This window comes from Physeter macrocephalus, chromosome 10 (assembly GCF_002837175.3).
Source record: "Physeter macrocephalus isolate SW-GA chromosome 10, ASM283717v5, whole genome shotgun sequence".
Classification (NCBI taxonomy): domain Eukaryota; kingdom Metazoa; phylum Chordata; class Mammalia; order Artiodactyla; family Physeteridae; genus Physeter; species Physeter macrocephalus.
In genome coordinates this window covers 9,296,938-9,310,390 of record NC_041223.1, presented here as the reverse complement: position 1 = coordinate 9,310,390, position 13,453 = coordinate 9,296,938, and the positions used below count along the sequence as shown (strand labels likewise).

The 13,453-nt window shown below is 43.0% G+C and overlaps 1 protein-coding gene across 1 annotated transcript in view; it reads left to right on the top strand.

Moving 5' to 3' along the window:
- The window catches only part of SYNJ2 (synaptojanin 2), a 75,005-nt gene extending 61,852 nt beyond the window's left edge, over nt 1–13,153 (top strand). The window contains exons 21-25 of the mRNA XM_007120160.4: nt 272–406; nt 2,229–2,341; nt 3,485–3,593; nt 5,404–5,555; nt 7,110–13,153. Coding sequence (XP_007120222.2) covers nt 272–406; nt 2,229–2,341; nt 3,485–3,593; nt 5,404–5,555; nt 7,110–7,844 — 1,244 coding nt within the window. The 3' untranslated portion in view covers nt 7,845–13,153. The remainder of the gene's footprint in view (nt 1–271; nt 407–2,228; nt 2,342–3,484; nt 3,594–5,403; nt 5,556–7,109) is intronic.
- The last annotated feature ends 300 nt before the right edge of the window (nt 13,154–13,453 follow it).

Sequence of the window (13,453 nt, the reverse complement as noted above, 5' to 3'; positions counted from 1 at the left end):
CAACTGTCTACTCTGTGTGGAAGTCTTGTGGATTATTTCAGAAGGAAGCACGCCTACACTTTAAAATGTTTCGGTGTCTCTCGTGTTTGGACAGCACACCTTGTCCACGGTTCACTGAATGTTCCAAGCAGGCATTGGGCACCCTCCCCCCGTCCCCCGTGCCAGCAGAGAGGGACCCTGAAGCCGTCCTGTGGGAGGAGTTGCTGCCCCAGCCGGGTCCCTGCAGACCTGAGTCTGCCTCATCTGACTCACGCCCTGCCATGTCCTCCAGATGTTGCTGAGCTGGTGGAGTTAAAGCAGGAGCTGGAAGCAGTTGGGGACTTCCGCCACCGCTCTCCAAGTCGGTCTCTGTCGGTTCCCAGTAGGCCTCGGGCACCTCACCCACCGCAGAGACCCCCCCCTCCAAGTAAGACTTCGCCTGCTTTCCACTCACCACGATGCCTGCTGGGAATAATTGCGTACTTCCTGCTACTGCACAGACGGCTCTAAATCTAGCCTTTGAGTTTCCATGGTGCTTTTTTCCCCTCCTCGGGCTCCTTTGTGTCTTAAATCCATGGCAAGTTTGATATCGGAGATAGCTGTGTTTCTCATGGCAAATCACATGAGTCCTTTATAAAGCTGTTCTTCGTCCTCCCGTAGCTGTGCTTTTGCTTTAAGCTGCTTTCAGTTGGAAACCTTATGGGATGGAAAATTGGGGCCACAGACAAGCTAGGGACGTTTTGAGCTCCTTCCTCCCCCACCCCCCATGGCTTCTTTCCACGTCTTCTCTCCTGGACTGCTGCTCACCCTCTCTCTGCACATGAGGACTCGTGTACACCCGGGTGCTCTGACCCATAAGGTGACCACACGCCCACCTCTAAGCAGGAGCCGTCCCGTCTGTGAGCCCGAGCCTGCTGAGAACAGCACTTCCTAGCCCGGGTCTCAGGATAGCACTTTTCTTCCTGGCTCCTCAAAAAAAGCAGTGCTTTGTCCCTGAGACATTCCTTAGCAATCTGAAATAAAGTCATGCCATGCTTTTGATCAGTTTCTATTTACCGCCACTGTTCACTTCTCCCCCTCCCCCGCCCCCCCAGTGTGACGGTAAACATTTTTCTAAGACTGTACTTTCAGAATTGGGTTCATCTTGGCTTACATCACAATAGTAATCAATGGCAAGCCAGAAACACATGACTTGTTAAGCGTATTTTTTTACTTTTCTGAGTTGATACTCAGAAAAGAAAATATTAAATAAAAAACAAATTTATGCCCTATATTATTGTAGAGATTTACAAAGAGATAAATATAAACAATAAAAGTTTTTAATTTCACCTACCTAGAGATAATAGTTGTTAACCAAAAGATTTCCATCCTTTTTCCAATTAGATATATCTATATCTAACACAATTTTTAAAAATAAATTTATTTATTTATTTCTGGCTGCATTGGCTCTTCGTTGCTGTGCGCGGGCTTTCTCTAGTTGCGGCAAGCGGGGGCTGCTGTTTGTTGCGGTGCGCGGGCTTCTCATTGCGGTGGCTTCTCTTGTTGCAGAGCATGGGCTCTAGGCGCGTGGGCTTCAGTAGTTGTGGCTTGTGGGCTCTAGAGCACAGGCTCAGTAGTTGTGGCGCATGGGCTTCGTTGCTCTGCAGCATGTGGGATCTTCCGGAGCAGGGCTCGAACCCATGTCCCCTGCATTGGCAGCCAGACTCTCAACCACTGCACCACCAGGGAAGTCCTCTATACACAATTTTTCTTTTTTTTTTTTCTTTTTTTTAACAGAATTAATGTCCATTTTGTTTGGTCATTTGTGTTTCATCTAATGTCTCTGTATTAACTGTTGTTCTAAAACATGATTTGTTAATGGCTGCAGGTATTATTTAATCTAGCTTATTCCCCTGCTTTGGGATTTTTTTTGTTAGATTTGCCCATAAAGTATTTTAAAAATTTGGCCCTAATAATAGTAATGTATTTTAAACCACTTAAAAATGATTGATCAGTGTTTATATCAGATTTAACTCCCCCAGGATGTTAGATTAAAATTTTCATTCAAACAGTGCTTCTCCAGAGAATACATTAATAAGCCCAGGTTATTAGAGAATCACAAGAGAAACTCAGTAGCGCCTCTGAATCCCCAAAGGCCATGGATGTACTCAGACCCTAACTGTGACCTTGCTCTCAGCTGGCTGGGAATTTGCATCGAAGCAGCTGCGACTTCACTGAGATTGAGACTCTGCCCTCCTTGGTCTTTACAGCTGGTTTAATGGTGAAAAAGTCAGCCTCGGATGTGTCCATCTCCTCTGGCACCCACGGGCAGTATTCGATTTTGCAGACAGCAAAACTTCTGCCAGGAGCACCTCAGCAAGCAGTGAGTTCTGTATTCAGATCATAGCGAAATGGGTCAGCATTTCAAACCCCAGAGATTTGCCCCATGGTTCATCCTCAGCCCCTAACATCATGCAGGATCACCTCTTTTCAGTGAATATATACATGTCTGTCTCTTTAGCCCTTTGCCTGTCCACCATTCATCCCCAAACCCCATAACTTAGTACCAGGCCCTTTATAGGGTTTTTAAATGGTCGTACAGAGCGTGAGAGAGAAAATCACGTTTGAAGAAAACTTCCAAGTGCCCCTTCAGGGAGGGACTGTTGGTTTCCAGACCCACCTGCTTCTCTCCCTTCCATTGCTTGCCTTTGACCTTGGTGTATAGAGCAGGGGCTGACAGAAGGGGAGATAAGAAGTTCAGATCAGTTGTGTTGAGAGAAGAGGCTAAAAAGAGATCTGATGGGGCCTAAATAACGCAGTAGGGACATTAGTAATCATAACAGTCGTGTAGGGTTTTGGAGGCGGGGAGTTCTGGAGGATGGCTGTGAGATCTAAAGAAGACGGTAGGTGAAGGTCAATGGACTAGAGGTGAGGGAGGGGGGAGGTGCAGCGGGGGGCTGGGTGGAAGCTAACGTGTCCCAGGAGAGTGTGTAGAGCTGGGCCAGCCGATGGTCACGGTCACAGCAGGAGTAGGCGGCTGACTCGACCTCAGTGGTTTGTAGTAATGAAAACAGGTTCTCAAAGGCGACCCAGAGGTCTCAGTTAAGAGGCAGAAAAGCGAAGAGGTAGAAAGAGCACTTTTGAGAAAACATCTGGAAAAGTGTTTTAATGACTCCGCGGGACCGTGGAAGGAGTGGCTTCTGACTACGCTTTCTGGCTTTTACCTGGTTATTGAAATAAAGATAGAGGTTGGTGTGTTCACATTGCAAAATCCTGGAATCGTCCAGTTTAGGAGACGAGGGCCGTCTAAACTTTATTGTGTTCCCCCTACGCTTGATATGTGAGTGCTGGGCAGGGGGAAGAGGCTTGAGGGATGCGGTTTGGGTTGAAGTTGTGTTTTAATCACCGTCTGAAGGAGCTCTGTCAACTTCACGCTCCTTTACAGATCGGTAGGCAGAGAACTCACCAGGTGAGGCTGTTTCCTACCTGTGCTAATATGCTTTTTTTTCCTGATTTTGTCCTCAAGCCCAAAGCTAGGACTGGGATAAGTAAGCCTTATAACGTCAAGCAGATCAAAACTACCAATGCTCAGGAGGCGGAAGCAGCAATCCGATGTCTCCTGGAAGCCAGAGGAGGTGGGTGTCCCCTGGGGCTCTCCTGCCAATTATGCTTTTCTTTTCATCTTCCTACTAAAAGGGGCCTAGAAGAGAGAAACGCTTTTTTCTGGAGGCAGTATTCAATGAAAGTACCCTTTAGCAACATTTTATAAAATTCAGCTACTAAGACTTATTGTCCATTTAAAACTATATATTTAAAATTCAGTAAGTATGTAAAAATAATCCCAAGATTATTAAGCAGCACTTAAGGGAGAGACTGAAATAAACAAAAACGAGTTTTAGAAGAGGGTGGTGCTCCAGGCACTAACTCATTCTGCTGGCTCTGTAAAAAGAGATAGGTAGGTAGGCGTCCTCTTTCAGGCAAAACATCTATTTTTTTAAATCGCCAGCAGTTGTAGATTCTTTACTGTCAGGCAGGGACCTCTTCTCTGCCGTACTGCCTGTTAATTTTCTGTTGCTGTTACTTCACCTAACCCATGTTAACCATGTCTTAACTTGGAATCTCCTCTGTACTTTCAAGATCACTGGTTATTAACATTTTTTGTTTTTTTTGTTGCGATTTTATACTAGAATCTCTTTTTTTTTTTTTTTTTTTGTGTGTGTGGTATGCGGGCCTCCCTCTGCTGCGGCCCCTCCCGTTGCGGAGCACAGGCTCCGGACGCGCAGGCTCATCGGCCATGGCTCACGGGCCCAGCCGCTCCGCGGCACGCGGGATCCTCCCAGACCGGGGCGCGAACCCGGTTCCCCTGCATCGGCAGGCGGACACACAACCACTGCGCCACCAGGGAAGCCCTAGAATCTCTTTTGAAGAGGGAAAATTATGCCCTCTGAAAAGCCAGATGCAGTTACAGTTGCCTGATTTGCTTATAGTCCAGGTGTTTAATTTATTTGGAATTCCCAAACATTTAAGGAGGGCATGGATTAAGAGGCTGAGAAACACTGTTGTAGGATAACACCGTGGTTTCTTTTTTATTAAAAAAAAATAACTCAAATTGTATGGATGTAACAACCCAAGTGTCCATCAACTGAAGAATGGATAAAATGGGGTATATCCATACCATGGAACATTATTCAGCCATAAAAAGAATGAAGTACTAACACATGCTATATCATGGGTGAATCATGAAAATAGTGTGCTAAGTGAAAGAAACCAAACACAAAAGGCCATTGTATTGTGTGATTCCATTTATGTGCAGTGTCCAGAATAGTCAAATCTATATAGAGAGAAAGTTATAGTGGTTTCCAGAGGCTGGAGAGAGGAGGGTGTGGGGAGTGACTGCTATGGGAATGTGTGGGGTTTCTTTTTGGGGTGATGGAAGATATTCCGGTGATTAGATAGTGGTGATAGTTGTACAACTTTGTGACTACACTAATAACCACCAAATTATATCCTTAAAAAGCGTTGATTTTACGGTTTGTGAATTATATTGCAGTAAAGCTTTTTTTTTTTTTTTTTAAAGTCTATAGATGCAGAGGTTTGAGGTTTGAAATCTACCCAGGGTCCCACCTTAACATTTTCTTGGTCATGGGCCCTGCTGAGATTTTGAGTTTTGCATCATCTACCCTGAGAAACACAGGGACACGTTAAACTTTGCACGTGATGTCAGGGCCTCACTGACCCTCCCCTCCACAGACCCTAGATCACCATCCCTGTTGAGAAGGTGAGAGTGAGAAGCTGGGGGCCAAACCTAGCTGGTTGGTCCTGACAACCTTCAAAGATTTATTTTTAGATAGCAAAGAAACACATTGCATTAGTAAATTATCCCTAGAATAAGGATAATTCGATGCCTTGTCCTTTACACTTTAGCCGTGCAATTGTATGTTTCAGGCGCCCCAGGAGAAGCCCTAAATGCCACAGCCTCGAGGGACCAGGGATCTTCCAAACCGGAGCCCACAGCGGCTGTGGCCCCACTCCTGCCCCGTCGGCCTGTACCCAGAGTTCCTGCCATCAAGAAGCCAACCTTGAGGAGGACAGGAAAGGTAAGAACCTGTTTGTACAAGTCTGTTGCTCCTGGGTTGCTCAAGTGTCTTGTTAGATAAGAATTACGTCTTCGATGGGTCTGGTCTCTTTATACATGTTCACGAGTCCCAGACACAGCCCCGTCCTTGAGGAAAATGCCCAGCAATCGCTTTCTTCTTCGCATCCCTGCTGCTTCTCGGCTCCAGCTGAGCAGAAACATCGGGAATTTCTCACCAAGACAGGAACAGCTTGGCGGTATCACGCTGCCCAAATGTTCCATTTCAGTTCCCCAACCGAGCCACCGTGGGGTGCTTTATTCCAGGTGTCCCAGTGATTCCCATTTGTGTGTGGTCTGTGTCCTATGCCCACGGTTTGACTTGTACAGATTTTTATTTGCATTAGAAAAACAATCACCGGTTCCTGGATTGGCCACGTTGACAAGCGCTTGTGCGGCCCCGGACCCTGGAGGCTCGACAGCTTTTCTTGCCACTTTTCTTGCAGATTGTTTTTTGCTCTCGCTCTCAAGCTTCTCAGCCTTGCTTGCTGCTTCAAAGACATGAGTTTGTCAGGACAGTAGCAGCCCAAAGACTGGCACCTCTAGAGACATCTGGATCTTCCGTTTGAGCTCAGTGTGCTAGTCACGGACACCTGGTAATCCCTTGGCTGGTCATTACAGAGTGGCTGCTTTTCCACCTGTAGAAAGCATGAGCGCGGTTTGGGCGCGTGGTTCTTACAGAGCCTGCTTTGTGTTTTCTGGGTTGCTCGCTGTCCCACGTCTGCACATTCATCTGCCTGTTTTCCACGCCTCCTTACACAACAGACCTCTTTCCTCCTCTTCTCTATTCTCGCTTTGTCTTCAAAGCCAGGGGCAGAAATGGATTCAGTTTCCCCACCCACTGCACAGGAGCTGCAGTAAAAGGCTGTCGGAGAAAGGGTTGTTTCTGCAGCTAGTTTTCTAAAGAACCAGTGGAAATACTGAAATGCGGATGCTTAAGCTACCGACAGCCGTGTGTGTACAAAAGCTTCCTCTGGCCTCATGCAGTTGTTTTCTTTGTGATCCTTTTGAATCAGAACCAAGGAAGTGAAGTTCCTGTATGAAATTTTCCATTCTTCTATATTTAAATATCAAAGATTCAAGGAGCAAGTATACCCATTAGTCCTTCTGTTAGCTTAATGCCGTGACATAAGCTGCTTCACCTTAGTGTGGTACAGACTGAATTATCAAAGCTGCGGCCTCGAAGAAAAGTTTTCAGAGAGGTTCGCTGTTAATAAAGGAAGAGCATCACCCCGTTTCCTAGGTAACAGAAACTTGTTTCAGATTATTCACGGTGGCCCTGGTTTGAAAGCTCCCACTCATATTTCATCGGACCTGCTGGTCCTCCTTGATACGTGTGTTTCTCCCATGCTCCTTGCTGCCTGGTCACACCCCCGCATCCCAGACATTCTCAAATCCTGAATTTGCTAGAATGTCCACTTGTCCCTCCTCTGTTCGCCTGTGGACGGCGTCTGTGTGCTCTGATTCCAGCTTCCCGGGGCGGGCTGCTTATTGACGCTCTTGTCGTGCCTTTTCTTAGCCCGCGTCGTCAGAAGAACGGTTTGGGCATCAGGCCGTCCATTTTACAATCGGGCCCCCGGAGACGAGCCTTGACACCCCTCCTCTAGCGACAGTCCCTCCCGTTCCCAAACCGAGAACACTTCAGCCCGGGAAAGGTGCCGCTGCCTCCGGGAAGCCAGCGCCGGACGAGGCCCCGACCGCGGCCGCCCCGCCCCCTCCGGAGGCCCCGCCCCTCGTGCCCCAGGTGCCCCCGCGGAGGAAGAAGTCGGCGCCGGCGGCCTTGCACCTGCAGGTGCTGCAGAGCAACTGCCAGCTTCTCCAGGGGCCCCCCTGCAGCAGCCCCAGCAGCGACTGTCCCCCCGCACCCCTGTCTGCTGGGGGCGCACTCTTCCCCCAGCCGGCTTTCCTTGGCCCTTCATCACCTGCAAGCCCTGAGGCTGATGGCACCAAGGACACGAAGTCAGAGGCCGCCCCCCTCCTCGGTGATTATCAGGATTATCAGGATCCCTTCTGGAGCCTTCTCCACCAACGTAACCTGTTGAATAACTCCTGGCTTCCCAAGAGCCCTGACCCCCTGGACTCGGGGAACAGGAACCTCGGAAGAGCACACGCAGCCCCCCAGCAAGTCAGTGCCTCACCTGCCCAGGAGCCGCCACTGGAGCACAGAGAAAAAGACTTCGGTCACTGGGTGACAACCAGTGACAAGGACAAGAGGACGGTGCTGCAGGTGTTTGACCCACTGGCGAAAACATGACTGGGAAACTCCAACAGCAGCCCTCCCGCAGGATGTGTGCCTTCTCGCTCTGGTCTCACCTTAACAGGGGAAAGCCCACTGGTCTCAGCTCCCCAGTTGAAAGAGACATCTAGTTAAAGGCACACTGAAAAAACACTGATACTCTTGTGTAGTTTACAAAAATTGTGTCTCTTATTCAGTAAATTATTCAGCCACCAAAATATGTTTTATTCCAGACTTGTGCATGTTAAGTTTCCTCTCAGGATGTGAGAAACCTCCGGGTAGATTCGGTATACGGATTTTAGGAAAGAGAATCTAGCCGATAATGCTCAAGAAGTTCCCTCCCATTGAATTTTAAACGGTTGTTCAAGTTGTGTTTGTATGTGGTGAGTTTTTTTTTAAAATATTGTTTGTATTTTACAGATTTGGAATAACTTTTTGGTGACCCACCTGAAGGTTGAGGAATACTGTAAGGATTCCACTAAAAGGTGGTTGGGACCATTAAGAGCTGTACCTGGCCGCTGACACCAGGTTAAAAAAGATTTCAGAGTAGGAAGCAGCAAATAGGTCAACCAAAAGATTAGACTGTACATTCCTGGGAGCCCTTATGTTTGTTTATGTGCATGTATATTAGCCATGATTATGTGTGCGTCCTGGGGGAGATGGTGTCATTCCCTGCTTTGGTTCCGGAGCATATACCATTAACTTCACCTGAGCTCCAACTGCCTAAGTCTCCTGTACCATGTCTTAGACTTTGCATGTCCCGTAAATTGCTACAGTCCTGAGCTCTGGTGTGCTACCAGTTTTTACACACTCTCTATTCCCTATTAAATAAAACCTCATGGCTTTCTTTTTCTCCGTATATTCCATATTCAGAAAAAGCACAAAATATGAAAACTCATACTGGTACATACAAGTACTGATTTTCATTATTATAATTTGAAGAATATTTGTTTTAGTCTGGTCTACCTAGCTGTGGCTTCAGGAAGGAAAGTTACCACATGTCCCCATATATAAGAAACCTCAGGATATTCTAAGTTAGCTTATCTACATTTTTATTAGGTTTTTTTTTTCCTGTACATTTCCAACACCACTTCTTACCTGTTCAGTCTTTAAAAAAGACATCACCATACTGCTTTACATTTTTAAAAGAATGTTATAAGGCCTAGAACTCATTTGGAGCAGATACCATAATTTTGCCAATAAGAAATTTACTGGCAAAATCTCAGTGTGCCACATACTATGTTTAGGAGTCTTTCATGTCATAGACTCATACAGCAATGGTTCTGTGTTATCCCTAATGTGACCAGGGAATTCCTGTACTCAAAGCTAATGGTTAGGATGGCAGGCTCCTTTTACTGATCAGACCTCTGGGATTTCAGAATTAACTCTCATTGCCACTATCAAGATACATTACAGATTATACAAAAACAAAACTGTATCTCATTTCATCTGAAAACTAATAAAAGAAAAAGATATTAGTGACCCATATAGATAAATAGATAATACGAGTAGTTAACCAGTAGTAAAAGATGGTGTTTTTAGCCTTAGCTGATTGATTAGGACACCTTCGCTAGCACTTACATGCTTTATATCATTTTTACCTCTCTGAGAAATGCAAGAAGTAAACAACGTGATCCTTGAAAGCGTTAGGAGGAGAAAGGAAGCAAGATGGGTAAGAGGCTCTGGAAAGGTAGATCATTTACCAGGATTCGCGTCACTTCTAAAGGGCATGGTTGGGAATGGAATCGAAGATTTCTTAATTTAAACACTCTTTTCTCCATAACCTCTTTTCCTACTAAAAAGGAGGTGAATTTGAAGGTATATCTATGTAACAGTGAGTCAGAAAAGCAGGGGGAAAGTAAGCACCACAAAAGTTGCTTCCAGTGCTTAATTTTCAGGTTTCTTCTTTGTTCTAGATAGCAAATAGCCAATAAATGGTACACAGAACAGAATTTCACTTAAGATAGGTGTTCATCACACAAATAGTTCTTAAGAATCTGACAGTAAGTATTAACACACAGAACTGTATTGAGGCAGGTCACAGGAAAAATTACAAGTAGTTTAACATTAAGAAATGAATATTATTTGCTCACGGCTGTTGAGATTTAATGAATAACAGAGACTGGATTGTGAGTTGATAATATGTAAGGTTCTTGTACTAACGTTCACTTTAAAAAAAAAAAAAAAAAAAAGGGACGGGGCTTCCCTGGTGGCGCAGTGGTTGGGAGTCCGCCTGCCGATGCAGGGGACACGGGTTCGTGCCCCGGTCCGGGAGGATCCCACATGCCGCGGAGCAGCTGGGCCCGTGAGCCATGGCCGCTGAGCCTGCGCGTGTGCTTAACAGTGGGTATCTTTCCTAGGTTAACGGTAGAGTTGGGGTTGAATAATCTCGACAATGAGCAGCTGCCATCCTGGGGATTTCGTTCTGTGGTTTTTATTTCTAATCTTTCTTTGATGTTCCCACACCAGCCTTTTTATTGTGACCTTGCAGTTTATTTCATTACTGTTGTGTAAGGTGTTACAGTTCACCACAGTATTTTAGGCACAGACTTTACAATTCGGCATTGTCTCCCTGACCCCAATTAGATTATCTTTTTACAGTATAATCTTCCCGGACTGCTTGCCAATTAAAAAAAATTTGTTCCAGTAAATTATTGAAACAGGGACATCTGCCCAAGAAAGTCCAGTAAAAGTTTAAAGTTGTTGAAGTTCACGACACTTAAAATTCTCCTGACCTGTGTATAAGCAAGGTAATGTATTAAAACATTTGCTTTATAATGAAGTAATTCTATTAGAAAGGACTGCAGAAATTACTTATTGGATCTTACTGGATGACTAGCAATGAATAAAAACCCTAATGTTTATGTGAAGTGATAATTTGTACTGAAATTGTAAAAAAAAAAAAAAAAACTTTTTAAATGTTTTATCTTTTTCTTTTTTAAATGTGGCTTATTTCTTTTCAGAAATGAAGAGAACCTTGGGATATCTTCCTTGGCTAGCCTTTTATTCTGGATGAAATGCGATTACTAGTTATTCCTCTGAGTTTTTGGTTTTGTTTCTTTTTTCAACCATCAAATTAAGTTGAAGCAACATAAAAGTAATAATTTGGTTCAGAATTTATGAGTTGAAGGCTGCTAGCAGGGACCACAGCCATAACATATATAATAACTTTATGCTATAATGTTGAGAGATGCTGGGATTCATTTTCTATAGGATCTTATAGCAAACTTAGATTGCTGGGGTGGCTTGAGTACATTACTTCATAGAAGCCTGGAGAAAGGAGTAAACAATCTTCCAGTTCTGTCTAGGTTTGTTCTTAGCTAATTAATAGACAAAATTTAGGTCATAAATGTTCTCTGATGCCTTTCAGGAATAAGAATATACTGACAATCTCCACATCATAAAGATGCCCAGTCCTTCCTGACCAGTAAGGACTATATTGAATTCATTTAATCTGAGTGCCTGGGACTTGGATGGGGAAGAAGGAAACGGCTGGTTACAGTACCTTCCTTTCCCAAGGTCATGTATTGAAACTCACTCTCATACAAGGCAAACTGTTTGCAGTTATATAATCAGCTCTGTCTCCATGAGGTAGGAGAGTACAAATGAGAGAGTGATTAATTCTGAATTGAGGGCCAGGGGAGATTTGAGAGAAGAGGATTAAGAATATGACATGTAGCAAAGTGGATTTATGTACATAGAAAGAATGAGCCGATGGGAAAGAATTTCAGAGCACCTTAAATGACAGTTTAGGATTTTATTTTTAGGATTTTTATCTGTTTATGTAGATAATAGAAGTAGTAGGTGGCAAAAATACCTAAATAAATCTGAGTGTTAGCGTGCTTAAGATTACAGGCTTTGCCTGGGCTAATAGCAGTATTTCAGAGCATCTGGAACATCATTTATAAACGGTGTGAGGTCGGGGGTCCAACATCCTCCTCAGTGATAGTTATACTATACCATTTATTAAATAAACCATTGCTCTCTCTTTCTTAATTGGGTTTCTCAAGGTGTTACCCAGTTTTTTTTGACATTTTCAAATAACAACATTGGTATTTGTATATCCTTTCTATTGTTTATTTTTATTTTGTTATGTCGGTTTTTAAAACATTTTTCATTAACTTCAACTTATCTTTAATTTGCATCCTTTTCTACTTTTTGTTTAGTTATTTTCCTAATTTCTTAATTAAAGCTAGCACTGGGTTTCATTATTTTTAGTCTTCCTTAACAATAAAGACATTTAAGGTTATATATTTTCCCCTGATTGTAACTTTAACTGCACCCTACACATATTAGCATGAAAGAGTCTTTTTCATTAATCTCTAGACTGTAATTTGCTTTTAGTTTCTCTTTGATTCAAGGGAGACTGTGCAATTTTCCAATAGTTAAGAGTTTGTTTGGCATTTTAAAATTGCTTCCTCCTAATTTTGTTGGATTATGACCTGAGAATATGGCCTAGATAAACATCTACGTTTTAAAATTTATTGAGGTTTCCTCCATGGTCAAGTGCAGGATTGAGTTTTCTAGTGATTTCATCAATACAAAATAAAAATGTTTTTTAGTTGTAGGGTAAAAAAGTGTGTGTTGTGTGACATACAATGTGTTGGTTCCAATGTCCCCCAATGGAACAGGTCTTTCTGGAAGGCACTTCTGTCAGGGGATGGGTGCAGGCTCTAGTTCTAACTCTAATACAGTGGCCTCCCATTGTTCTTACTGAGGATCCTTAGATTTTGTTGAATAAAAGGCTTCTCAATTTGTTGTAAGTCTTTTGATCAATCTCTAGACATTTGAATGATTGCCTTTGCTACCTTTGACTAGTTTAATAATCTCTTTCTCTTGGGGAGAGGTTTCCTTAGCTGCTCATACTGCCATTACAGTCTCTGCTTCCTGGGCTCTCTGTTCTTGTGCCACTGGTCTACCTGTCAATCTCTGTATCAATATCATGTATTATTTCTTTGATATCTGGTAAAACAAGCCCTTCTATTCTTGATCCTTAGCATTTTCATATAAAAATTTTGGAATCAATTCATCAAGTCCTATTTAAAAACTAAAACCTATTGGAATTTTTTACTGGGACTTCTTAAAATAGAATGGACATCTTTACAGGATTGATCCTTCAATCTAAGAACACGGTATATTTCTCCACTTAAGTATTTCATTAATGTTTCTCAAAGTTTTTAACTTATAAAATTTTTCAAACATACATGAAATCAGAGTGAATAGTTTGAACTCTCATATATCCATCACCAGGATTTAATAGTAATTTAACATTTTGCTATATTTGGTTTATTTTTTTCCTTTGCTGAAATTTTTTTAAAAATTCTGCTATCATGATATTTGACTCCTAAATACTTTCTTATCTCTAAATAACATTTTCTTTTATAACCTTAATACCATGGTTTTATCTAACAGTTAACAATAATTCTTACTTTAAAATTCATTTGCTATTTTTTGCTAGTATACTTAAATATAAAAGTTTTTTGTGTATTGACTGCATCAAACAACCTTGCTTTTATATAGACTGTCATAAAAATCTAACAATTTACTGTATTTCAGTATACCATCAATTATGAGATACACATTTACATGCTATTCTTTTTTAAAATTAATTTTTATTGGAGTATAGT